The sequence below is a fragment of the Scyliorhinus torazame genome, chromosome 15 (genome assembly GCF_047496885.1).
Source record: "Scyliorhinus torazame isolate Kashiwa2021f chromosome 15, sScyTor2.1, whole genome shotgun sequence".
Classification (NCBI taxonomy): Eukaryota; Metazoa; Chordata; class Chondrichthyes; order Carcharhiniformes; family Scyliorhinidae; genus Scyliorhinus; species Scyliorhinus torazame.
In genome coordinates this window covers 53,752,632-53,779,939 of record NC_092721.1, presented here as the reverse complement: position 1 = coordinate 53,779,939, position 27,308 = coordinate 53,752,632, and the positions used below count along the sequence as shown (strand labels likewise).

Here is a 27,308-nt window from a genome sequence, read left to right as displayed (position 1 = left end):
GCAACCCAAAAAACATTCCAGCAGCCTGGTGATGATAGCCACCCTCCAATGCTGGAACCAACTACGGCAGCAATTTGGCCTGACCAAAATGTCGGACAAAGCTTCCATCTGCAACAAGCATAGGTTCACACCAGCACTGACTGCGCCACCTTCAAAAGGTGGGGGCAGGATGGAGGGACACTGGCAGTCAGAGACCTACCTATACACGGACGGCAGGTTCGCAACACTGGACAAACTGGCAGAGAAATTCCAGCTAGCCAGGGGGAACGAGCTAAGGTATCTACAACTCAAAAGCTTCCAACGAAAGGAGACAAGGACATACCCACAACCGCCACGACAGGAACTACTGGACGCAAGCATACTAGACAAAGGAAACTGTAGTGACATGTATGACCGACTGATAGAAAGGGCCGACACCGTACCGGAAGCAACAAGAAAGAAATGGGAGGAAGGCCTGGGGATTGAAATAGGGTTGGGACTCTGGAGCGAAGCACTGCATAGGGTCAACTCCACCTCCACGTGCGCAAGGCTCAGCCTGACGCAGCTAAAAGTGGTACATAGAACCCACTTAACAAGAACCCGTATGAGTAGGCTCTTCCCGGAGGTGGAGGATAGATGTGAACGGTGCCAAGGAGGCCCGGCCAACCACGCCCACATGTTCTGGACTTGCCCCAGACTTGCAGGGTACTGGACAGCCTTCTTCGAGGCAATGTCCAAAGTGGTGGGGATGAGGGTGGGGCCATGCCCGAAAGTGGCGGTCTTCGGGGTGTCGGACCAGCCAGATCTATTCCTGGGGAGGAGGGTGGACGCCCTTGCCTTTGCTTCCCTGATCGCCCGCCGTAGAATCGTGTTCGGCTGGCGGTCAGCAGCACCACCCAAAGCTGCAGACTGGCTGTCCGACCTCTCGGAATCTCTCCAAATGGAGAAAATCAAAATTGCCATCCAAGGGTCAGACGACGGCTTCCACAGAACGTGGGAGCCATTCACGCAATTGTTCCGTGGCCTGTTTGTGGCCAACGAACAAGAGGAAGAATAGCCAGGTAGCCAAGAATCAGGGGAAAGTAGCCAAAGCATGAAAGGGAGAGATAGACCGGGGAGAGGGGGGGGGAACAGCTAAACCTACGAGGAAAGAAAGGCGAACCACAGGAGGGAGGGAAGAGGAGGGGAGAGGGAAGAGACAGGGAACAAGAGAGGAGAACCAGGAATGTGGGGGGGAGGCAGGGAAATGAGAGCCGGAAGGAAGGCATGGCATATAATAATGAACATGGCATTTCCAGGAGTAGGGAATGAGGAGAATGAAGACGAAAGACGGGAGGAATGGCAGAAGCGGCGGTGAGCGCGAGATGGTAACGAGATCCGTCCGGGAGAAGCAAGCGACAACAACACCAAACCCATTTGAGTATTGCCCACTGTAATTGTCTCTCCGGCACCCAAATGTATATTTACCTCCTGGTCTCCCCCCCCCCCCCCCCCCCCCCCCCCCCCCGCAAACAAGAACCCGTATGAGTAGGTTCTTCCCGGAGGTGGAGGATAGATGTGAACGGTGCCAAGGAGGCCCGGCCAACCACTCCCACAGCGGGTCTGGTGGCCTGAAGTGCATATGTTTTAATGCAAGAAGTATTACGGGTAAGGCAGATGTGCTTAGAGCTTGGATTAGTACTTGGAACTATGATGTTGTTGCCATTACAGAGACCTGGTTGAGGGAAGGTCAGGATTGGCAGCTAAACGTTCCAGGATTTAGATGTTTCAGGCGGGATAGAGGGGGATGTAAAAGGGGTGGCGGAGTTGCGCTACTGGTTAGGGAGAATATCACAGCTGTACTGCGAGAGGACACCTCAGAGGGCAGTGAGGCTATATGGGTAGAGATCAGGAATAAGAAGGGTGCAGTCACAATGTTGGGGGTTTACTACAGGCCTCCCAACAGCCAGCGGGAGATAGAGGAGAAGATAGGTAGACAGATTTTGGAAAAGAGTAAAAACAACAGGGTTGTGGTGATGGGAGACTTCAACTTCCCCAATATTGACTGGGACTCACTTAGTGCCAGGGGCTTAGACGGGGCGGAGTTTGTAAGGAGCATCCAGGAGGGCTTCTTAAAACAATATGTAGACAGTCCAACTAGGGAAGGGGCGGTACTGGACCTGGTATTGGGGAATGAGCCCGGCCAGGTGGTAGATGTTTCAGAAGGGGAGCATTTCGGTAACAGTGACCACAATTCAGTAAGTTTTAAAGTACTGGTGGACAAGGATAAGAGTGGTCCTAGGATGAATGTGCTAAATTGGGGGAAGGCTAATTATAACAATATTAGGCTGGAACTGAAGAACATAGATTGGGGGCGGGGTTTGAGGGCAAATTAACATCTGACATATGGGAGGCTTTCAAGTGTCAGTTGAAAGGAATTCAGGACCGGAATGTTCCTGTGAGGAAGAAGGATAAATACGGCAATTTTCGGGAACCTTGGATAACGAGAGATATTGTAGGCCTCGTCAAAAAGAAAAAGGAGGCATTTGTCAGGGCTAAAAGGCTGGGAACAGACGAAGCCTGCATGGAATATAAGGAAAGTAGGAAGGAACTTAAGCAAGGAGTCAGGAGGGCTAGAAGGGGTCACGAAAAGTCATTGGCAAATAGGGTTAAGGAAAATCCCAAGGCTTTTTACACGTACATAAAAAGCAAGAGGGTAGCCAGGGAAAGGGTTGGCCCACTGAAGGATAGGCAAGGGAATCTATGTGTGGAGCCAGAGGAAATGGGCGAGGTACTAAATGAATACTTTGCATCAGTATTCACCAAAGAGAAGAAATTGGTAGATGTTGAGTCTGGAGAAGGGTGTTTGGATAGCCTGGGTCACATTGAGATCCAAAAAGACGAGGTGTTGGGTGTCTTAAAAAATATTAAGGTAGATAAGTCCCCAGGGCCTGATGGAATCTACCCCAGAATACTGAAGGAGGCTGGAGAGGAAATTGCTGAGGCCTTGACAGAAATCTTTGGATCCTCACTGTCTTCAGGGGATGTCCCAGAGGACTGGAGAATAGCCAATGTTGTTCCTCTGTTTAAGAAGGTTAGCAAGGATAATCCAGGGAACTACAGGCCGGTGAGCCTTACTTCAGTGGTAGGGAAATTACTGGAGAGAATTCTTCGAGACAGGATCTACTCCCATTTGGAAGCAAATGGACGTATTAGTGAGAGGCAGCATGGTTTTGTGAAGGGGAGGTCGTGTCTCACTAACTTGATAGAGTTTTTCGAGGAGGTCACTAAGATGATGGATGCAGGTAGGGCAGTGGATGTTGTCTATATGGACTTCAGTAAGGCCTTTGACAAGGTCCCTCATGGTAGACTAGTACAAAAGTTGAAGTCACACGGGATCAGGGGGGAGCTGGCAAGGTGGATACAGAACTGGCTAGGTCATAGAAGGCAGAGAGTAGCAATGGAAGGATGCTTTTCTAATTGGAGGGCTGTGACCAGTGGTGTTCCACAGGGATCAGTGCTGGGACCTTTGCTCTTTGTAGTATATATAAATGATTTGGAGGAAAATGTAACTGGTCTGATTCGTAAGTTTGCAGACGACACATAGGTTGGTGGAATTGCGGATAGCAATGAGGACTGTCAGAGGATACAGCAGGATTTAGATTGTTTGGAGACTTGGGCGGAGAGATGGCAGATGGAGTTTAATCCGGACAAATGTGAGGTAATGCATTTTGGAAGGTCTAATGCAGGTAGGGAATATACAGTGAATGGTAGAACCCTCAAGAGTATTGAAAGTCAAAGAGATCTAGGAGTACAGGTCCACAGGTCATTGAAAGCGGCAACACAGGTGGAGAAGGTAGTCAAGAAGGCATATGGCATGCTTGCCTTCATTGGCCGGGGCATTGAGTATAAGAATTGGCAAGTCATGTTGCAGCTGTATAGAACCTTAGTTAGGCCACACTTGGAGTATAGTGTTCAATTCTGGTCGCCACACTACCAGAAGGATGTGGAGGCTTTAGAGAGGGTGCAGAAGAGATTTACCAGAACGTTGCCTGGTATGGAGGGCATTAGCTATGAGGAGCGGTTGAATAAACTCGGTTTGTTCTCACTGGAACGAAGGAGGTTGAGGGGAGATCTGATAGAGGTCTACAAAATAATGAGGGGCATAGACAGAGTGGATAGTCAGAGGCTTTTCCCCAGGGTAGAGGGGTCAATTACTAGTGGGCATAGGTTTAAGGTGAGAGGGGCAAGGTTTAGAGTAGATGTACGAGGCAAGTTTTTTACGCAGAGGGTAGTGGGTGCCTGGAACTCGCTACCGGAGGAGGTGGTGGAAGCAGGGACGATAGTGACATTTAAGGGGCATCTTGACAAATACATGAATAGGATGGGAATAGAGGGATACGGACCCAGGAAGTGTAGAAGATTGTAGTTTAGTCGGGCAGCTTAAATGTCACTATCGTCCCTGCTTCCACCACCTCCTCCGGTAGCGAGTTCCAGGCACCCACTACCCTCTGCGTCAAAAACTTGCCTCGTACATCTACTCTAAACCTTGCCCCTCTCACCTTAAACCTATGCCCCCTAGTAATTGACCCCTCTACCCTGGGGAAAAGCCTCTGACTATCCACTCTGTCTATGCCCCTCATAATTTTGTATACCTCTATCAGGTCTCCCCTCAACCTCCTTCCTGAAACATCTAAATTCTGGAACGTTTAGCTGCCAATCCTGCCCTTCCCTCAACCAGGTCTCTGTAATGGCAACAACATCATAGTTCCAAGTACTAATCCAAGCTCTAAGTTCATAATTCTAACACCATGCTCTCTGGAGTTTAGAAGAATGAGAGGTGATATCATTCAAACATATAGGATTCTGAGGGGGCTTGAGAGAGTTATTGTTCCTGATCTGAAGGTCTAATCTCAAGTTGAGGCATTGATCATTTAAGATTGAAGTAAGGAGGAATTTATTCACTCAGAGTTGTGAAACTTTGGAATTATCTGCCCCAGAGGGCTCTGGATGCTCAATTGTTAAGGCTAAGAAGAAGTTTTGAATTCTAGGGGAATCAATGGATATGAGAATCAGGAGGCAAAGTAGAGCTCAGGTCAAAGATCAGTCATAACCTTATTGAATGGAGAGGAGGGTCTGATGGCTGTATGAACTATCCTGTTTCTATTTCTGTTATTCTTACACTCTTAAATATGTTATTATTGATATAAGGATATATTCTTTGGCCACAAAACTTAACTAACAAAACTTAATAAGACTAACAACTAATTAGTGGTTTTCTTTTTTTGAAATAAATTTTTTTTTAAGGCATTCATGATTTTATAACAACAAAAGATACAAATACAAATGTAAACATTTTTTTAATAAATGTTTTTTTATTGGGATTTTGAACAAAATATATTTACCATTATGTCCACAGAGTAATATATATATATATATATATATATATAGAAGAGAAGGGCACACACAAACATACCAACAATAAAGTAACAATAAAAAATAAAATAAAGTTACTGGTAAGGTATTATGCACCAGCTCAACAGCAGCAACTCTGTACAATTGGCAATATTATTTACAACACAGAAGTAGGCATCTGTTTGTGTGTTGGGGGGGGGGGGGTGACTGGGGAGGTAGATATACATTTGGGTGCCAGATTCTCCTTGCTCTCTGTTCCTGTAGATGCCAAGTTTGTTATTATTTCCCGTGCCCTCCTTCCGACTATCATTTCCCTGCCTCCCCCCCCCCCCCACCTCCCTGGTTCTCCTCTATTGTTCCCTGTCTCCTCACTCTTTTCCCCCCTCTCCCCCCCACCCCCCTTCTGCCCCCTCCCCCTCTCCTGTGGTTCGCCTTTCTTTCCTCTTAGGTTTAGCTGTCCTACCCCGCCCCCCCCCCCCCGCTCTCCCGGTCCATCTCTCCCTCTCATGCCTTGGCTACTTTCCCCTGACTCTTGGCTACCTGGCTATTCTTCTGCTTGTTCGTTGTCCACAAACGGGTCCCGGAACAATTGGGTGAATGGCTCCCACGTTCTGGGGAAGCCATCGTCTAACCCTCGGAATTTGATTTTCTCCATTTGGAGAGATTCTGAGAGGTCGGACAGCCAGTCTGCAGCTTTAGGTGATGCTGCTGACCGCCATCCGAACAGGATTCTACGGCGGGCGATCAGGGAGGCAAGGGCGTCCACCGTCCTCCCCAGGAATAGATCTGGCTGGTCTGAAACCCCGAAGACCGCCACTTTCGGGCATGGCTCCACCCTCATCCCCACCACTTTGGGCATTGCCTCGAAGAAGACTGTTCAGTATCCCGCAAGTCTAGGGCAAGACCAGAGCATGTGGGCGTGGTTGGCCGGGCCTCCTTGGAACCGTTCACATCTATCCTCCACCTCCTGAAAGAACCTACTCATACGGGTTCTTGTTTAGTTGGCTCCATGTACCACTTTTAGTTGCGTCCGGCTGAGCCTTGCGCATGTGGAGGTGGAGTTGACGCGATGCAGTGCTTTGCTCCAGAATCCCCACCCTATTTCAATCCCCAGGTCCTCCTCACATTTCTTTCTTGTTGTGTCCAGTACGATGTCGGCCCTTTCTACAAGTCGGTCATACATGTCGCTACAGTTTCCTTTAACTAGTATGCTTGCGTCCAGTAACTCTTCCAGTAATGTCTATCGTGGCGGTTGTGGGTATGTCCTTGTCTCCTTTCGTAGGTAGTTTTTGTGTTGCAGGTACCTTAGCTCGTTCCCCCTGGCTAGCTGTAATTTCTCTGTCAGTTTGTCCAGTGTTGCGATCCTGCTGTCCGTGTATAGGTCCCTGAGTGTCAGTGTTCCTTTGTCCTGTCCCCACTTTTTGAAGGTGGCGTCAGTCAGCGCTGGTGTGAACCTATGGTTGTTGCAGATGGGAGCTTTGTCCGTAGTTGGTTCCAGGACTGGAGGGTCGTGATCACCACCGGGCTGCTAGAGTGTTTTTTGGGTGGGGATGGGAGTGCCGCCGTGGCGAGGGCTCGGAGGGCGGTCCCCTTGCAGGAGGCCTCTTCCGCGTGCACCCACTCGGCTTCTGGCTCCTTGATCCATCCCCTTATTCGCTCAGCCGTCGCCGCCCAGTGGCAGAATTGTAGGTTTGGGAGGGCTAGTCCCCCCCCCTGGATTTTGTTTTTTGTAGGACCTTCTTTGGGATCCTAGCATTCTTCCTCCCCCCCCCCATATGAATGCCATGATTAGTTTGTCTAGTGCTTTGAAAAAGGCCTTGGGAATGTAGATCGTAATGGATCTAAGTAGGAAGAGGTACCTGGGCAGTACGTTCATTTTGATCGTCTGGACTCTCCCCGCGAGGGAGAGTGGGAGTGTGTTCCATCTTTGCAGGTCCTTTTTTGCTTACTCCGTCAGACTGGTGAGGTTCCATTTGTGGATCCCTTTCCAGTCATGGGCTATTTGGATCCCCAGGTAGTGGAATTTGTGTCGGGCTTGTTTAAATGGCAGTCCCGTTAGTGCTGCCCCCCCCACTTGTGGGTGTACCGGGAAGATCTCGCTTTTGCTCATGTTGAGTTTGTAGCCCGGGAAGGCGCCAAACTCTTTCAGGAGCGCGATGATTCCTTTGTGGGTCCGAAATGTAGAGGAGCAGGTCATCTGCATAGAGTGAGACTCTGTGCTCTCTGCCGCCCCTTCGGATACCCCTCCAGCTTTTTGCTGCTCTGAGCGTGATTGCTAGTGGCTTGATCGCTAGAGCGAATAGCAGCGGGGACAGTGGGCATCCTTGTCTGGTGCCCCTGTGTAGCTGGAAGTATCGGGAGTTGGTATTGTTGGTCCGTCCGCTCGCCACGGTAGCGTGTATAGGAGTTTACCCAGGAGGTGAATCCTGTTCCAAGCCCGAACCGCTCCAGTACCTCTATGAGGTATTTCCATTCAACCATGTTGAAGGCCTTTTCTGTGCCTAGGGAGACGATCATCTCTGGTATTCTCTCCCCGGAGGGCGTCATTATCACATTCAGCAGGCGCCTGATGTTCGAGGTAAGCTGTCTACCTTTGACAAAGCCCGTCTGGTCCTCTGCGACCACCTCTGGTACGCAGTCTTCTAGCATTTTGGCTAGGATTTTGGCCAGTATTTTGGCATCTGCATTCAGCAGTGAGATGGGTCTGTATGACCCACATTCCGTTGGGTCTTTATCTTTCTTAGGTATCAGCAAGATTGAGGCCTGTGCTAGCGTGGGTGGCAGTGTGCCCCTAGCCAGCGAGTCTGTGAACATCTCCCGCAGGTGCGGGGCCAGTGCTGTCGCAAATGTTTTGTAGAAGTCCGCCGGGAACCTGTCTGGTCCCGGTGCCTTCCCCGCCTGCATGGAGCTAATACTGTCCATCATCTCTCCCAGTGCTAGTGGTGCTTCCAGGTCACGTTTTCTGCCCTCCCCCATGACTGGTATGTCCAGTCCATCAAGGAATCGTTTCATCCCGGACTCCCCAATTGGGGGCTCTGAGGTGTGCAGCCTTTGGTAGAAGGCCTTGAAAGTTTTGTTGATCTCTTCTGGTTCTGTTTCTAACGTGCCTCTGGTATCCTTGATTTGTGCAATTTCTCCGGTGGCTGCCTGCTTTCTCAGCTGGTGTGCCAACAGGCGGCTGGCTTTGTCTCTGTGTTCGTATAGGGTCCCACGTGCCTGGCGGAGTTGGTGCACTGCTTTCCTGGTGGAGTTCCATCAAAGTTCCTTTGTAGCTCTTTCCTCTCCGTCAGGAGCTCTACGGTCGGGGCCTCGGAGTATTTACGGTCTACCTCCAGTACGGAGTCGACCAGTTGCTGGATAGCCGCCCTTTCCTCCCTATCTCTTCGCGTTTTGAAAGCGCTGATTTCCCCTCTTAGTACAGCCTTTAGCGCTTCCCAGATCGTGGAGGGTGAGACCTCCCTGTTCTGGTTGTTCTCCATGTACTCTGCTATGGCCTGCGATATCTTTTTGTTGAAGGCCTTGTCAGCTAGTAGGGCAATGTCCAACCTCCATGTGGGGCATTGGGCCCTGCCCATCTCCAACGTAACGTCCATGTAGTGTGGAGCGTGGTCGGATATCACAATTGCGGAGTATTCCACTTTGTCTATCCCTGGAAGCACCGTTTTCCCCACCACAAAGAAGTCACGTGTATACGTTGTGTACTGGGGAGAAGAAGGAGAACTCCTTCTCCCCTGGGTGGGCGAACCTCCAGGGGTCCACCGCTCCCATCTGCTCCATAAAGTGACTGAGTTCCCTTGCCATGCTTGAGGTTTTCCCTGTTTTTGGGACTTGATCCGTCAGTCGTTTGGTCCTGTACACAGTTGAAGTCCCCCCCCCATGATTAGTCGGTGCGTTGCTATGTCAGGGATTTCTGCACGGTCTTTTTGATGAAGCTTGTGTCAAAGAACAACAAAGAACAAAGAAAATTAGAGCACAGGAACAGGCCCTTCGGCCCTCCCAGCCTGCGCCGTTCCAGATCCTTTATCTAAACCTGTCGCCTATTCTCCAAGGATCTACTTCCCTCTGTTCCCCGCCCGTTCATATATCTGTCTAGATGCATCTTGAATGCCTCTACCACCTCCACTGGCAAAGCGTTCCAGGCACCCACCACCCTCTGCGTAAAAAACTTTCCACGCACATCTCCCTTAAACTTTCCCCCTCTCACCTTGAAATCATGACCCCTTGTAATTGACACCCCCACTCTTGGGAAAAATCTTGTTGCTATCCACCCTGTCCATACCTCTCATAATTTTGTAGACCTCAATCAGGTCCCCCCTCAACCTCCTTCTTTCCAACGAAAACAATCCTAATCTACTCAACCTTTCTTCATAGCTAGAACCCTCCATACAGGTAACATCCTGGTGAACCTCCTCTGCACCCTCTCTAAAGCATCCACATCCTTCTGGCAATGTGGCGACCAGAACTGCACACAGTATTCCAAATGTGGCCTAACCAAAGTCCTATACAACTGTAACATGACCTGCCGATTCTTGTACTCAATACCCCGTCCAATGAAGGCAAGCATGCTGTATGCCTTCTTGACCACTCTATCGACCTGCGTTGCCACCTTCAGGATACAATGGACCTGAAGTCCCAGATCTCTCTGTACATCAATTTTCCCCAGGACTCTTCCATTGACCGTATAGGCCGCTCTTGAATTAGATCTTCCAAAATGCATCACCTCGCATTTGCCTGGATTGAACTCCATCTGCCATTTCTCTGCCCTACTCTCCAATCTATCTATATTTTGCTGTATTCTCTGACAGTCCCGCCTCGCTATCTGCAACTCCACCAATCTGTCGTCCCAGTTGGGCACATACACGTTAACTAGTACTACCAGTGCCCCATCCAGGGCCCCGCTGACCATGCCATCCCCCTGGATCCGTAACCGTCTTTGTCGCCCTAAACATCATCCTCTTGCTGATTAGTATTGCCAACCCCCTGGCCCTCGTTCCACAGCTGGAATGGTAGGTTTGTCCCACCCAGCCCTTTCTTACCCGCAGCCGGTCCTGCTCTCTCAGGTGTGTCTCTTGGAGGAAGACTATGTCGGCCTTCATATTTCTTACGTGGGTGAGGACTCTGGATCTTTGCACTGGGCCGTCGAGTCCCCTTACATTTCAGGTGACTATCCAGGTAGGGGGCTTCTGTCCCCTCGCTCCTGTGGGATTAACCATACTTACCTGGTGGACGCGCCCCGGCCCTCCGAGGTTTCCCTTTGTTAGGAGGCCGTCCAGGATGGCCGCTGTCACTGCTCTCTCCATGCGGTTGGCTCCCTGCGCTCCGGGGTTTCCCTTTGTCAGGGGGCACGCGACATGGCCGCCCACTGTGCGTCCACCACGCGGGTAGTCCCCTGCACTCTGGGGCCTCCCTTCGCCCAGAGACCGTACTGGGTGGATGCTTGCAGAGATTCCTTGTTCCGAGATTGATTGTGGCACTTTGTAGCCCTATTGCTATTCCCTTTCTAGTCCTGTTTGTCCCTCCTTCCCTGTGTCCCCCCCCTCCCCCGGTCCCTCCCTCCCTCCCTGTGTCCCCCCCTCCCTTTCCCCCCCCCCCCTTTTTCCCCCCTCTCCCGTAAAACCCTCCTTTGTCCCTCTTTCTCTTGTTCCTATGGTTTCCCCCCTCCCCCCTGCCTGGCGCCTTCTCCCCTGTTGGGGCACGCTGCGGCCCTGTTTTGTTGCATGCCCCCGTCTCGGGAGTTACTGTCTCGCATCTCCCCTGCCCGGCCTCTGTGGTTTTCTGCCCGCTCTTCCCTCATCGTACCCTGCACTCCTCTTGCTTGCTCTCCCTTCTCTGCTACTCTTGTTCCCTCCTGGTCTCCCACCTGAAGCGGTCCCTCGGTGGTGGCTTTTTGTTCAGGGTGCGCTCGCCTTGGGGGCGGGGGGGCCTGGCGTTGCCCCCCCCCCCCCGCGTGTTGTTTCCCCTGCCTGTGGCTCCTTTTTCTACCCTAGCTGTTGGTTTTCCAGCCCGTGTTCCTCGACAAACTTGTTTGCTTCGGCAGGGGCTGTGAAGAAGTGCTCTCTTTCTTGGTATGTGACCCAGTGTTTTGCTGGGCCCAGCATACCAAAACACACGTCGTTCTTGTGAACAGCTGTTTTCGCTCTATTGAATTCAGGCCCGTCCCCTGGCTAGGTCTTCCCCAATGTCCTCGTAAACTCTAATGAAGTATCTTTCCCATTTGCAGGTTCTGTTTTGCCTGGCCCAGCGCAGGATTGTTTCCCTGTCTTGGTACCGGTTCAGCTATGTCCCCTCGTGCTAGACATCACCATCCAAGGAAAACGGCTCTCACTGTCCACCCTATCTAATCCTCTGATCATCTTGTATGCCTCTATTAAGTCACCTCTTAACCTTCTTCTCTCTAACGAAAAGAGCCTCAAGGCCCTAAGCCTTTCCTTATAAGATCCTCCCTCCATACCAGGCACCAACCTGGTAAATCTCCTCTACCCTTTCCAATGCCTCCACATCCTTCCTATAATGTGGCGACCAGAACTGCACGCAATACTCCAAATGCGGCCGCACCAGAGTTTTGTACAGCTGCAACATGACCTCATGGCTCTGAAACTCAATCCCATGAACAATAAAGCTAACGCCTTCTTAACAACCTGGGTGGCAACTTTCAGGGATCTATGTACACGGACACCGAGATCTCTCTGCTCACAACACTACCAAGAATCTTAGCATTAGCCCAGCACTCTGTATTCCTGTTCCTCCATCCAAAATGAATCACCTCACACTTTTCTGCATTAAACTCCATTTGTCACTTCTCAGCCCAGCTCTGCAGCTTATCTATGTCCCTCTGTAACCTGCAACATCCTTCTGCACTGTCCACAACTCCACCGACTTAAGTGTCATCCGTACATTTACTCACCCATCCTTCTACGCCCTCCTCCAGGTCATTGAGAAAAATAACAAACAGCAGTGGCCCCAAAACAGATCCTTGTGGTACACCACTAGTAACGGAACTCCAGGCTGAACATTTCCCATCAACCATTACCCTCTGTCTTCTTACAGCTAGCCAAATTCTGATCCAGACCGCTAAATCACCCTCAGTCCCATGCCTCCTTATTTTCTGCAATAGCCTACTATGGGGAACCTTATCAAATGCTTTATTGAAATCCATATACACCACATCAACTGCTTTGCATTGTCACGTCCGCCTTCAAACTCTTAAGATGCGCAAACACACAAGCCCTCCACTTTCCATGTGATCAGTCTGGTTGCCACCCCCCCCCCCCCCCCCCCCCCCCGATCAACTATAACCTTTCTTAGGCCAGCCACCTGCCCACGTCCCGCGCCTCCTCAGGCCCACCCTCGGGCGCCGACTGTCATCGACCTCAATTTGTCTCCAAGCGCCAGTCCCTCCCCTGTCAGCAGATCAATACCCCCCTCCTCCTCCTCCCCCTCCCCCACCCCCCCACCCCCATAACAAAATAACAAACCCAAACCCCCTCAACAAACTTATCACTTGCTTGCCCCCCACTGCGCTTCCGTGAGCTAGCCCGCCCAGACAGCCTGGTAGCCCCCGTCCATGGCGCCAAGCATCCTGCCCCCCACTGACCCCCCCTCCCCCGCTCCTGCTCGAACACCATATGCAAATCACAATCCCCAACAAACACAAAGAAGAAAATTCCACCCACCATCCCCTGTTAAGAACAAAGTTAACCCGTAAACAGAACGGAGCAACGACCCCAAACTTAGTACAAAACCAGAAGGAAAAATACATTTAGCTGCAGATCAAGTACACAACTACTCGCCCCAAATTCAATGTCCTCCATCACCAGTCAAACCCCTGTCCTTAACAAAGTTCATCGCCTCATCTGGCGTTCCGAAATAAAGTTCCTGGCCCTCATAAGTGACTCACAAACACGCTGGGTACCAGCAAGCCGAACTTCACCCTCTTCTTAAAGAGGGCCGATTTCACCTTGTTTAAACTCGCCCTTCTTTTGGCCAGTTCCGCCACCCAAGTCCTGGTAATTACGCAGCTCGTTGCCTTCCCATATGCAGCTCCTTGTCTGCCTGGCCCTCCTCAAGATCTGCTCCTTGTCCAGGAACCAGTGTATTCGCACCACCATCGCCCTAGGTGGCTCATTCCTCTTCCTCAGCGGCTTCCTCATAAGCGCTCTGTGTGCCCGGTCCACCTCCAAGGGTCGAGCAAACGCACCTTCCCCCGGCAGCTTCTCGAACATACGTGCCACATATGCATCCGGTCTCTGCTCGACACGGTCAATCTCCATCTTAATCGGATCCAGTATTCCTTTCTTTGCTGAGCAAATTTCTCCTGGAAATTCCGCCAGTTGCTCCGTTGACCATCCGCCATATTCCCCTGTGCCGCAGATTCCGCTCCCGTCTTCGACCAATGTTCTCTCCTTTTCAGACCACTTCTGGTCCACTAATCCATACACTGGTGGGGAATCCTTCTCCTCTACTTTACCAGTCTCCTGTTTTGTCAATCAAATCCACCGCAAATCGGGGTAAAAGGTCCAAAGGTCCACCATGAGCGGGAGCTACCAAATAAGCGACTACTCACTCCATGGCCGCCACCGGAAGTCCTAATTAGTTGTTTTCAGATTTCTTTCTGTTCTTGTACTGTGTTATCTATTCTGATCATCTGAAACTTCTGGACTTCAATTGCTGGTCTCAAGGCCTGCTTCAATTAAGTTTCAGGTTATATTGAAAAATCTTGAAAAATCGTTGTAGCTTTATTTATGTAATTGTTATGTTAATAGAAAAGAAGAATTATCAATCGGACAAAATCCAAGATGAAATAGATCAACTGAAAAAGCAATTGCAAAATACCCAGTCCCAGCTGGAAGCTGAGAAACTGCTATACTTTAAAACACATTCTCAGGTATGGAAAATAAAATGCAAATTGTAATATACTGGCGAAGAAACAAATTAGCCATTGGAAAGCAAAAATGTTTTGCTTAAAATTGCACACATGGGATGTGAATGTGGTTTCCGTCACCTCACAGAAGGGCACACCGTGTATTCCTTGTATCTGAGTGTGTGCTCTGTCACCATCTGTTTTTGGCATGTCCCTTGAGAGCGGCACCTTGTTACGATCCCCTGGGCTAATGCATGGTCAGTTCCAGCCCCACTTGACCCGGAGCTGCAGCATAATTGAATTACCCAAAATTTTTAGAAAAATATACAAAGTATTTGGCTGCCCAATAATTACAGTCACCAGGTTTGTAAATGTAAACACAATTACTTTTTATTTAGAACAAGAACTATAATTCAATATGCAACAAATACAACTGGTTAACTATTATCTAATTCCTAATATCACCCACTTTAACTTGCCCACACATAACACACCCACAGAAGAGAAAGCAAACACAAAGGAGAAAAGTAGTAAAGATGACAATAAAACGATCACGGTTTGTTTCAGATGGTTGTTTCTGGCACCTTTCTTCTCTTCAAACTTTGTTTTCCGTTCAAGGTTTTCACTGGAGAATCATTCAGGTGGCTGCAGTTTCAGAAAAATAGCAGCTTTTCTGGAGACAACACCAGAGAGAGAGAGCAGGCCCCTGAGTGTCCAGGATTCAAACTCTGCTTTCCTTGGGTCTCTGGAAATCACCCCACTCAGGCAAGATCCAAACACCACCTGTTACTGGGCAAAATACAGCCTTTTGACTAATTCATTGGCCACCAGCCAACTAATCGAACCAAGTTCCATCCCATCTCTCGGGTGCCAAGTGCCACAATCTGAGTTCTGTTCATAGATCATAGAATTTACAGTGCAGAAGGAGGCCATTCGGCCCATCGAGTTGCACCGGCCCTTGGAAAGAGCACCGTACTCGAGCCCACACCTCCACCCTATCCCCGTAACCCAGTTACCCACCTAATTGTCCAAAGCTAGCAGAGTGTTGTAATTTTTTAAATTCCTTATTCTCTCTGCTGCTTGACTTAACGATACATGTCTATTAAATATCCATGGAAAAGAAAAGATAATGCCAAAAATAAAGAAAGTAGAAAAAAGGGATTAAACAGGTAGAGTCCTTGTAGCCTGCACAGCAATCTATTGTTTGAGCCAAAACCAACAGATGTGATGCTCTCTTCATCCACACCGCTCTACTGGCTGTTATGATTCCAGACATCTGAAGTTGGACCACACAAGGTACGTTGAATGAATACATGCACAGAGTCATTTAAGGGTCAGGCATCCAACATGCAATTAAAGCTGATTTTGAGGAACCCGTGTCTGTGGGTGGGAGTGTGTGTGTGTGTGTGTGTATGTGTTGGTGTGTGGCGGTGAGTGAGAAAACTGAGGCTGTGCATAAAACATACTCGCACTCATCCCCACCTATTCACTCACTTGGTCAGTCACTCACCCCCACGCTTAGTCAGGATTTTCACTCAGGATTTTCTTCTCTGTCAAGGGTCAATGAGAAAAGTTCAGAAATGAAAATGAAATGAAATAAAACATAACATTTGGTATTGCAATCAATTGAATAGCAAAAATAATTAAGGTTTTATCAAAGATAACAATTTCTGTGCAAATATAAAGCAACGTCTTTTTAAAAAAATTTAGAGCAGCCAATTATTTTTCTTTTGCAATTAAGGGGCAATTTAGCGTGGCCAATCCACCTAACCAGCACATCTTTGGGTTGTGGGGAAAATGTGCAAACTCCACACGGACAGTGATCCAGGGCCGGGATTCGAACCCGGGTCCTCAGCGCCGCAGTCCCAGTGCTAACCACTGCGTCACATGCCGCCATCAGAACATTAGTTCGATAAGTTCAAAAGGAATCTTCAATTAAAAATGACCAGGTGAAAGGGGCTGCACACACCCCGTCCCCCACACACACCCGACGCCCACACACTCTCTCTCCTTCTGACCCCTTCTTTACACACACTCTGACTCCCCTACACAAACACACTCTGAACCTTCCCCCCCCCGAAGGGAACTGGCTATTTCTGATAGGTAAAAGGGTAATTGATTTAGCCATTTTAATGTAAATACTAAAGCCCAGTTTAAAATCTATTTAAAAATGGATTTCATCATTACAAAAACACAGAGCTTGCAGAATTTGCAGTGGCAAAGCACAGAATCTGAAACATTCAATAAAGCTTATGCAACATTTTACTGATATCATAAACTGACCATTGTTCGCAGTCAGACATATCACATTCCAACACACCCAAACATCTACAAATGCAACATATCCGAATGTATGTTGCATATTTATGATTGACAACTAACCATCCAACCAAATGCATTTGAAACCCATCCAAGCCAATCAGCACATTGCAGGGGTAGGGACAGATGGAGTCAGACTGATAACATTCTCCTTAAACATAGAGGTTTGGGAAGCCATTTTCCATCCAGGATCACTCTATACCTTTCATCTAACTACTCGCTATCGTTATTTCATATTTTCATATTTCCACTAACTCTTGAAGTCGCACAAGCTGTTTTGCTTTGAGCAAAGAACCGTTACTGTATTTTGAAAGTTCAATCTGTTGTAAACCGTTCAGTCAATTATTTCTCTTAAAGTCTTTTGCTGGCAAGGGCTTTTTGAGAACATTTGATTTGTAACCACAAGATCTTCGTCTCTCAATTATAATCAATAAACACAATAAAAGAATTTTATTTCGCATCTGAGAAGTGTAACTTAAATTCTACTGAGTTTTGAAGTGTATACGTGACTACACTTAAATCGCACGGTAGATTCCTACATCCCCTATATATATATATATATATACACACACACACAGACATGCCCCCTACATATGCACACACTCGACTCCCCCCCCCCTCCCCCCCCACACACACACGTGCACACCCTGTATCCCCTCTACTAACAAATACGCTCTGAACCCCCTCTACACCAACACTCTGAACTCCCTACTCCCTGAACCTCTCCTGCACGCAAACACACTGAACCCCCTCTGCACGTACACACACATGCACACACTCTGAACCCCCTCGACACACCCATTCCCTGAACCCCTCTACACACACACTCCCTGAACCCCCTCTACACACAAACACTCTTTGGACCCCTCTACGCACACACACACTGACAACCCCCACTACATAAACACACACACTCAACCACCCCCACACACACACACCCTCGTCGAGGGCATGGCACGGGTGCCACACTGTCTCTCTGTTGAGATGGAATCTCCTGCGACACATGCTGTCCATCTCCTCGATTGACCACTTGTACACCTTGGGCCGTCGCCGGCATCCCCCTCTGGGTTCCTTCTTGGCCTGATGGGCTGCCGGGTCTTCAGGGTGTGCAGCGGCCCCCTGCACATGGGGTGCCGCCTCCAGCCTGCATCAACACTGCTACCTTCTCCAGTGTCCGGCTGTCTGGGCTGCCAACAGCACTGCGAGGGAATCCTCTGCAGGGTCGACAACACCAGCCATTCTGGTCTCTGTAAGGAATTGGAAAAGGAGAGAAATTGACAATCAGTTCGGACTTCCACCCCGGGACCCTCAATCCCTCCAAGCCTACCCCTTACGTGCCCCATCTTTGCTCAGAGTGCTAACCAGCGAGCCAGTTGTGCTGGAAAAGCTTGCTCTGAGCCCGAACAACGGCGGTATTCCCATCCCCACCGAATAAAATTCAACGAGCCCAGTGGTGGTAGCAACACTCCAGTCGTGGAACCAACTGCGACAGCATTTTGGGCTAACTGAGATGTCCGATAATGCCCTCATCTGAAGCATCCGTATGGTTCATGCCAGTGACCGTGGCCGCCTCCTTCTTCAAAAGGTGGAGACAGGTCGGGGGGACGCTGACAGTTAGAAACCTTTACACCAACAACAGGTCAACAATGTTTGAAGAGCTGACAAAGATTCCAGCTGACGGGCGGTAATGAACTTGGGTGCCTCCAACTCAAAAACCTCCTATGAAAAGAAACAAGGACGTACCTATGACCACCACAACAGTCACTGCTGGAGGACCTGTTGGATGCAGACATCTTAAGGAAAGGGAACTGTGGTGACATGGTATGACTGCTAATGGGGGCCAACACCCAACTGGACGAGACAAGGGAGAAGCTGGAGGAGGACCTGGGGTTTGAAATAGGGTGGGGACTCCAGAGCGAAGCACTGCACAGGGTCAACTCCACCTCCACATGTGCAAGGCTAAGTCTAATGCAACTAAAAGTGGTGCACAGGCCCTTAATCAGAACCCTGATGAGCAGAACCCTTCTTCCCGAAGTTGGAGGACAGATGTGAAAGGGGGCAAAGAGGCCCGGCCAACCATGCCCACATATTCTGGTCTTTCCCCAGACTTGCTGGGTACTAGACAGCCTTCTTTGAGGCAATGTCCAAAGTGGTGGGAATGAGGGTGGAGCCATGCCCGAGAGTGGCAGGTCTTCGGGGTATCAGAACAGCCAGATCTCTTCATGGAGAGGAGGACCAAGCCCTTGCCTTTGCCTCCCTAATCGCCTGCCGGGGAATCCTGCTCGGCTGGTGATCAGCAGCACCACCCAAAGCTGCAGACTTGCTGTCCGACCTGTCGGAATTTCTCCAAATGGAGAAAATCAAATTCGCCATCCGAGGGTCGGAAGAAGGCTTCCACAAAATATAGGAGCCATTCACTCGATTATTCGAAGACCTGTTTGTAGCCATCAACTAGGAAGCCATGGGGGGGTGGCCATGACACCATAAGGAAGGGGTGGGGGCCAGGGAACAAGGAACGCAGCCAAGCCCAACAAAAGATCCAGGAGGCACAAGGGGGGAGGGGCAACAACAACCTGATTCAAAGGGAAGAAAAGCAAAGGGGGAAACCTGGAGGGAGCGTAACGCAGGGGACCACCATCGCCACGGCAAACACTGTAAGGAAGGAATAAAAGAAAAGGAATGGGAAGCTGGTGTATTTATGTAAATAGTCAAAACCGATTTATGTATAAATAGTTCTAGTTTTACTTCTTATATAGCCTCTTGTTTAACTCCCACTGTTTGTTCATATTTATAATAATTTTGTATACCAAAAAACCGCAGTAAAAACATTTAAAGAAAAAGCAGCAGCAACCTCGAGGCATTTGCAGCAGCAAGCAGCAAACACAATCTTTTGGGTATATTTTATTTATTAAATAGCCAACAATACCTTTATACGAAAAGAGTTTTCAAAACTACTTAACAGTCCATATATCACTGTAACCATTAACCAACAAGGAAAAGGCACTGTGAAATACACACGTTTCACTGCAGAATATCAGTACAAACACAAAGCTCCAATAATGCACTTATATGAAATGAAATGAAAATCGCTTATTGGCACAATGAAGTTACTGTGAAAAGCCCCTAGTCACCACATTCCGGCGCCTGTTCAGTGAGGCTGGTATGGGAATTGAACCGTGCTGCTGGCTTGTCTTGGTCTGCTTTAAAAGCCAGCGATTTAGCCCAGTGTGCTAAACCAGCCATACAAAGAAAACCAAATACATGTTGAACATTAAACAGTCAACAGTACAATGAAATCACAAGCATTTAAATCAACCCGCCGCTTTCTCCCCCTCTTGCAGCCCCTAGTTGTACACTCGCATCAGTGGAAAGTCGCTCGGGGTGGGTAGCACAACAATATACCGGAAAGTCACACTGACACAGCATGGTGGAAGAGCGAGAGAGCACCCCCTCCCCTCTACAGCACAGGCAGTAGGTTCCTTACTCCAGGCCACAAAGCAGAAGTGGCTGCAGAAGGCAAATACACGGCCTCCCAGCAGCACAATAACTCTTCCCCCTCCTCCTGCAGCTCCCAACAGTAGACCTGCATCAGTGGAAATTCATTCGGGGCGAGCATAACAATACACCGGAAAGTCACACCGACACGGAGCACGGCAGAAGAGTGAAAGAGCATCCCTTCCACCTTTCTAGCACTGGTAGTAGTTTATCTTACTGCTAACCTTCCCCTTGCTCCAAGCCACAGAAGCAAGAGGAACGGCCTCAAACAAGCACACGGCCTCAAGGCATTAAACAGTCAACAGTACAATAGCAAACACACAGCTTCCGGATATCTCAAGTCCCCAAAGACGTGCTTGGACATTCTGAAAGAGCACTCCACCCAAGTCCATTCCTCCGCCCCATCCCAATAACCCCTTAACCTAACCTACACATCTTTGGACACAAAGAGTCAATTTAGCATGGCAAATCCACCTAACTTGCACATCTTTGGACTGTGGGAGGAAACTGGAGGAAACCCATGTAGGCACGAGGAAAATGTGCAAACTCCACACAGACAGTCACCCCAGGGTACCACATTGGCGATTTTCCAATGCTTTGGCACAGTTCCTGAATCCATGTTGTTTTGGAAAATAACTTCCAATGCAGCCACGATCTCTGTAGCTACCTGCTTTAAGATCTGGGTGCAAATCATCAGACCCAGGGAACCTGTCAGCCTTTAACCTCATTAGTTTGCCTAAAACTAACACTCTGGAGATATTGACTGTATTTAATTCCTCACTGTATTTTTAAAAAACTATTTCTGGGTTCATGTAGTATCCTCTACAGTAATGATCGATGCAAAATATCTATTTAACTCCTCTGCCATTTCTTTGTTCTCTATAATTACTTCCCCAGTTTCATTTTCTTAAGGGGTTGATGCTTTCTTTTACTTTTCTCTTCCTTTTAATATAATTAAAAAGCTCTTATTGTTTGTTTTTATGTTTCTTGCTTATGTGTTTCTGCTTTCAATTTAATACCCTCTTTAACTTCCTTGGTTATCCATGGTAGGTTCTTCCTCATAAATAAAAGCAAATTACTGCGGATGTTGGAATCTGAAACCAAAAAGAAAATGCTGGAAAATTTCAGCAGGTCTGGCAGCATCTGTAGGGAGATAAAAGAGCTAACGTTTCGAGTCCAGATGACCCTTTGTCACCATCGGTGAGACCAAAGATCCTGCCGGCTGGAATGGCCAGAAAATTTCAGCCAATGTTTCAATACTTTCAGGCACAAATTTAGGGTATGATCAAGACTCAGTCAAAGAGGTAAAATTGTTCAGCTGCCCATCAGCTTTCTGTGCTATTAACACATGTCTACACTTATAAACAAGACAAAAAAGCTTTGACAAAGGGTCATCTGGACTCGAAACATCTCCCTAAATGCCTGCCACTGCACATCTATGGCCTTACCTACTAATTTATATGACCAGTCCACTTTGGCCAATTCCATCCTCATACCTTCGTAATTCCTCATCTTTCAGTTTAATACTGATATTTTAGTCCAAGTTCTGTCACATTCAAACTGAATGCTAAATTCTATCATACTGTGATCACTACTCCCTAGGAAATCCTTAACCTTCAGATCATTTATTAAGCCTACCTGATTACCCATTACCAAGTCCAAATTAGCCTGATTCCTAGTTGGCTCCATAACACAGTAGCCCAAAAACCATCTCGAATGCACTCTGAATTAATTTTCTTGCATTCATTTCCAATTTGATTAGCCCAGTCTATAGAAATATTAAAGTCGCCCATGATTAATGCAGTTCTCTTTTTACATGCATTTATTATTTCTTGATTTAAATCTTTCCTACAGTGTGGCTACTTTTTGGGGGCCTATACAATACTCCTACCACTCTCTTCTTTCCTTTGGTATTTGTCACTTCCATTCACACAACTTTACATCTTCTGAACCTCGGTCGTCCCTCAGAACTGTACTTATTTGCTCTCGTATTAGCAGAGCTACCCCACCCCAACTTTTCCTCCCTGCCAGTCCTTCCTAAAAGTCAAATGACTGAATATTGATTTCCCAACTTTGATTTACTTGCAACCAGTAATGGCTATCAGACCATACCCATCGAACTCTACTCGTGCTGAAAGTTCATTCCATGCTACATGCATAGAATCATAGAATCTACAGTGCAGAAGGAGGCCATTTGGCCCATCGAGTCTGCACTGGCCCTTGGAAAGAGCACCATACTTTAAAAAATATATATTTTTATTCTCCTTTTTCACATTTTCTCCCAGATTTACACACAGCAACAATGAGAAATAATCAGTAACAAATATGTCAATAACAATGATCCCATCCTCCCACCAAACCCCAAACATTAGCCCGCATGTTCGCATAAACAAATGACAAAAAGGAATCAGGAATCACCCATAGTCACCTTTAACACATACAGTCCCCTCCACCCAGCCCTCCCAACCCCACCCCCAACTACAGTCCCCTCCCCCCAGCCCTCCCAACCCCCCCCCCCCCCCCCAACTAATGTTCGATGTTATCCAGTTCTTGAAGGTGCATAATGAATAATGCCCATGAATTGTAGAACCCCTCCATCCTTCCCCTCAGGTCAAACTTAACCTTCTCAAGAGTCAAGAATTCAAACAGGTCCCCCTGCCACACCAGGGCGCATGGTGGAGAGGTTGCTCTCCAACCCATCAGGATCCGCCTTCGGGCGATCAACGAGGCAAAGGCTACAACATCTGCCTCCGCACTCATTTCCAACCCCGGCTGGTCCGACACCCCGAATATGGCCTCCCGAGGGCCTGGGTCCAGATGCACGTGCACCACTTCAGAGATTACCTTAAAAATCTCCTTCCAGTAATCCTCCAGCTTTGGACAGGACCAAAACATGAACGTGAATAGCCGCCCCCCCCCCCCCCCCCGTAATGTTCACACACATCTTCTACTCCTTCAAAGAATCGGCTCAACCTCAGCCTTGTGAGGTATGCTCTGTATACCACCTTCAGCTGTATCAGCCCCAACCTTGCGCACGAGCTGGAGGCATTCACTCTATGGAGCATCTCACACCAGAACCCCTCCTCCATATCCTCTCCCAACTCTTCCTCCCACTTTGCTTTGATCCCTTCCAGTGGTGCCTTCTTTTCTTCCAAAATAGCTCCGTAAACCACCGCCACTACCCCCTTTTCCAGTCCCCCTGTCGTCAGTGTGTTATTCCTTGTGGCTGAATAAAGCTCGTAGTCTTACAGTTGAAGTAGATGCTTTATTTTGAGTTTGTTCTCTTTCCAGCGCTTATACTATGTTACATCTGAGCTGCCTGTCTGTGTCCTGCTCACCAGCTGCCGTTCCTGTGAAGAGTCCCTGACTTCCTGTTTGTCTATATTTATACATCTCCCGTGCTCCCTCTAGTGATTGCTTAGTTGTATTGCATTTACATTGACCCCTTGTATATATATACACAGATATGCAGATCACTACATCCCCCCTTTTTATCTTTTACATATTTTCTGTACAGTGTTAAAGGAAATTATACAAAACAGTTAGATTACTTATGATATGTATATCTGTACAAGTGGTGATGATATTGGTTATTATACAAAGCCAATTAATATCTTATGAGTCCAATCGTAAAACCATTTATGAGTCCAAACTTTATGAATTTGTTCGGTTGAGGGTTTTTTTCTGCTGTTGACGTGATGATATTGATATTGTAACTTTTGTGAATGTCGTCAGTGTTCTTGTGTTTTAAGTAACCAACAAGTCATCACGAGGTGTTCGAATGGTCGAACCACTGATGCTGACTGCCGTGGACTTTTTTCTGTGCTTGTGGTATCGATTTAGTGTGTCACCTGCCTTGAAAGCTGTTGTGCTCGTTTGTTCTGGAGCAAATATGAATTTGTGAAATTCGTTGTCATGCCATGGTATGTTTGTACTCTTGTCATTGTTTTTAAGTGTAATGTTGCATTGTCCTTCATGTGCAGAGTTGTACCATGTTGTACACGTCGATGTTTCATTGTTGTTGTTTCTGTCTTTGTTGTTTTCGTTGTTTTTGTCGTGCTTGTTATTGTCGTTGTTGTTGCTGTTGTCTTTGTTATGCTCGTTGTTGTTTTTGTTGTTCCTGTAGTTGTGCTTGTAGTTTTTGTTGTTGTTCTTGTTGTTGCTGTTGTTGTTCTTGTTTCTGTTGTGCTTCTTGTGGTTTTTATTGTTATTGTTGCGCTCAATGTGGATAATTTGAGTCATTCTTCAAATTATTGGTGTCAGTGTCCTCTGTGGTATCTGCTGTTTCATTGAGCGTTTCTTCTTGAGGATTGTGAGAATGATCTGATGTTGCATTGATCTTGGTGACATCAGTCATCTATGGTAGATTTGATTCCTCTTCTTTGTTTTCTTGGTGCTCCTCTTCTGGAGTAATTTCTGGTACATTTAAATCATCTTTGGTTTCTTGGTGCTCCTCTTCTGGAGTCAAAATCTTCAAGATTTTATTTTCTTGTGGGTCTTGGTGCTCCTCTTCTGGAGTCAAAATTTTCAAGATTTCATTTTCTTGTGTGGCGTTTAGAGTGGATGAGGTTTCAATTGACATGGTCTCTCTGGACACTTGAGTAGCCGTACTCTGATTGTTGAGTGCTTCAGTACAGACGAGCTGAGATCTGTCAGTCTCGCTGTGATCCTGCACATCCTGTATGTCGATTGAATGTGAAAACAGTGACAATGTGATCACAGTGGGTAGACTTACATTGTCTTCTTGTTGATTATGTGAGCTTGGTAGACTTTCATAGTCTGCTTCTGGTTGCTCAGATACGGTGGGTAGACCTTCATGGTCTTGTTCGTGCATGGCTTTCGCTATGGAGTCTTCCATTTTGGAGTCTGTCAACGAGCTCTCTGTGGAGGCTTGCGTCGCTCTCTTTGTGGAGTCTTTCATCGCTCTGTGGAGTCGTGCAGTATTCTCTCTGTGGAGTCGATCTGTGCTCTCTCAACGGAGTCAGTCAGTACTCGCTGTGTGGCGTTGTGTTCTTGGGTATTTGACAGGTTGCTGTCATCCAATGTATTGACGATCTGCCATTGCATCATGATATTGGATTCATCTACCACGAGTAGAGTCATGTGGAGGTTTACAACCGTGTTGCTGATGCTGTGGTCAGCATACCCGAATAACTCAGCCATAGCTGAGTAGTATTGTTCGATAAACAAATCATCTTTTTTTGTTTCGGATTTGTTATTGTTCTCCATGTTCAATGAACAAATCATCTTCTTTGGTTTTGGGTTTGTCATTGTGCTCTTCACTTTGGGTGCTGCAAAAGTTATGTTCTACTGCTGGTAGAAGTTCAGGCAATGTTGTGCATTTTGAGGTTGAATTTAGTGGTTTTGTGCCTTTAAAAGTCTTGTTTATGATTTTCGGGCATTTCCCCTTTAAGTGGCGTGGTCTGCGTCTGATGACGTCATGACGCTCGTGACGTAAAGCGTAGGAATCGATTGCACATGCGCAATTCGATTTTCCTTTACTGTGCGCTTTTTTATAAACTGCGCATGCCACACATGCGCATGCGCAGATCGATCGGCGAACGGTGTTCTGCTGACTGCACATGTGTGCCTTGCGCATGTTCAGATCGATCTGCGCCCAAAACTTATTTTTTAAACTGTGCATGCGCAGAACCGTCTTCGCGCAAAACGGCCGATTTCAACTGCGCATGCGCAGAATGCGTCTTTTGTTCCCCGGGCAGTTTAAAATGAGCTCAGACACCATTTTAACTGCTTTAGACCCGTGGAAAAGAACTTTATCGTCGTTTTTTCTAGGTAAGCACTCAAAGTTACTTTTTTCTTGTGATCTGCACTTATCAATCGAGATTTCCAGCGTTAAACCTTTCTGTTCTGGTAATGATTGGTTGAGTTTCGCATCACTCATTCCCTGTGCAATTTGGTCTCCAAGCATTGAATGTCTTAAAGCAGCATTGTTACTGGTGTTACAGTACTCTTCAAATTTTTTCTGTATTACTTCTAATTTCATGCTGTCTTCACCTTTCAAGTATTTAAAGCCGTTATATATTTCTCTACCTTCATATCCTGCGAGGAACAGTGCTATTTTCATTTCTTCTGAGGCTGCTTTCAAATCATAAGCTATGATATATATGTCGAAGATTCGTTTAAAACTTTTCCAGCTTTGACTTAAGTTACCAGTTGTGTTCAGCTGCGGTGGAGTTCCAACAAATTCCATTAAATCAGCGAAGTCTTCCCGCGTCAAATGTCCGGTACGAGTTTTCTTGTCATTTCGATCTTTCTTTGTCTGCATCTTGTGTAATCTTATGGTAAGCGTTTTGATGCCACCTGATACCATGTGCTATTCCTTGTGTCTGAATAAAGCTCGTAGTCTTACAGTTGAAGTAAATGCTTTATTTTGAGTTTGTTCTCTCTCCAGTGCTTATACTATGTTACATCTGTGTCCTGCTCACCAGCTGCCATTCCTGTGAAGAGTCCCTGACTTCCTGTTTGTCTGTATTTATACATCTCCCGTGCTACCTCTAGTGATTGCTTACTTGTATTGCATTTACATTGACCCCTTATATATATACCAGATATGCAGATCACTACAGTCAGCACCTCCTCCAGCAATGTGGAGGCCAGTTCCTCCGGGAAGCTCTGTATCTCCTTTCTGGCAAAATCTCGAACCTGCATGCATCTAAACATTTACCCTGCTCCAGCCCATACTTCGCTTCCAGCTCCTTCAATCCTGCAAACCAATCCCTAAGAAACAAATCTTTTAGTGTCTTAATCCCCTTCTCGTGCCATTTCCGAAAATTTCCATCCCACTTCCCTGGCTCAAATCTGTGGTTCCCCTGAATCGGCATTTCCCTTGACCCTGCCCCAACCCGACGTGTTGGCGAAACTGCCTCCAAATTCTCAATGAAGCTATTATTACCGGACTGCCTGAGTATTTCCCCGGGGCCATCGGGAGCGGCGCTGTTGCTAGTGCTTTCAATTCCGACCAGCTGCACAAACTCTCCTCCCTTCTGACCCACTGGGAATCCACCCCTCTGACCCAGCTCCGTACCTTCTCCACATTCGCCACCCAGTAATAATACATCTGGTTCGGAAGACCCAAACCCCCTGCCTGCCTTCCCCTCTTTAGCAGCACCTTTCTAACTCTGGCCACCCTCCCTCCCCATATGATCGAGGTAATAATTCCTTCAATCTCTCTGAAAAATGCCTTTGGCAGGAAAATCGGCAAGCATTGGAAAATAACCAGAAATCGCGGCAACACATTCAT

The 27,308-nt window shown here is 47.6% G+C and overlaps 1 protein-coding gene across 9 annotated transcripts in view; it reads left to right on the top strand.

Moving 5' to 3' along the window:
* The window catches only part of dzip1 (DAZ interacting zinc finger protein 1), a 646,334-nt gene that overhangs the window by 149,295 nt on the left and 469,731 nt on the right, over positions 1-27,308 (top strand). For all 9 annotated transcript variants that reach the window (XR_011935128.1, XR_011935127.1, XM_072476252.1 and 6 more), the window contains exon 6: positions 14,136-14,257. Coding sequence is in view for 7 of the 9 variants with exons in the window: in XM_072476252.1 (XP_072332353.1) it covers positions 14,136-14,257 (122 nt within the window). In the remaining 2 variants the exon portion in view is untranslated. The remainder of the gene's footprint in view (positions 1-14,135; positions 14,258-27,308) is intronic.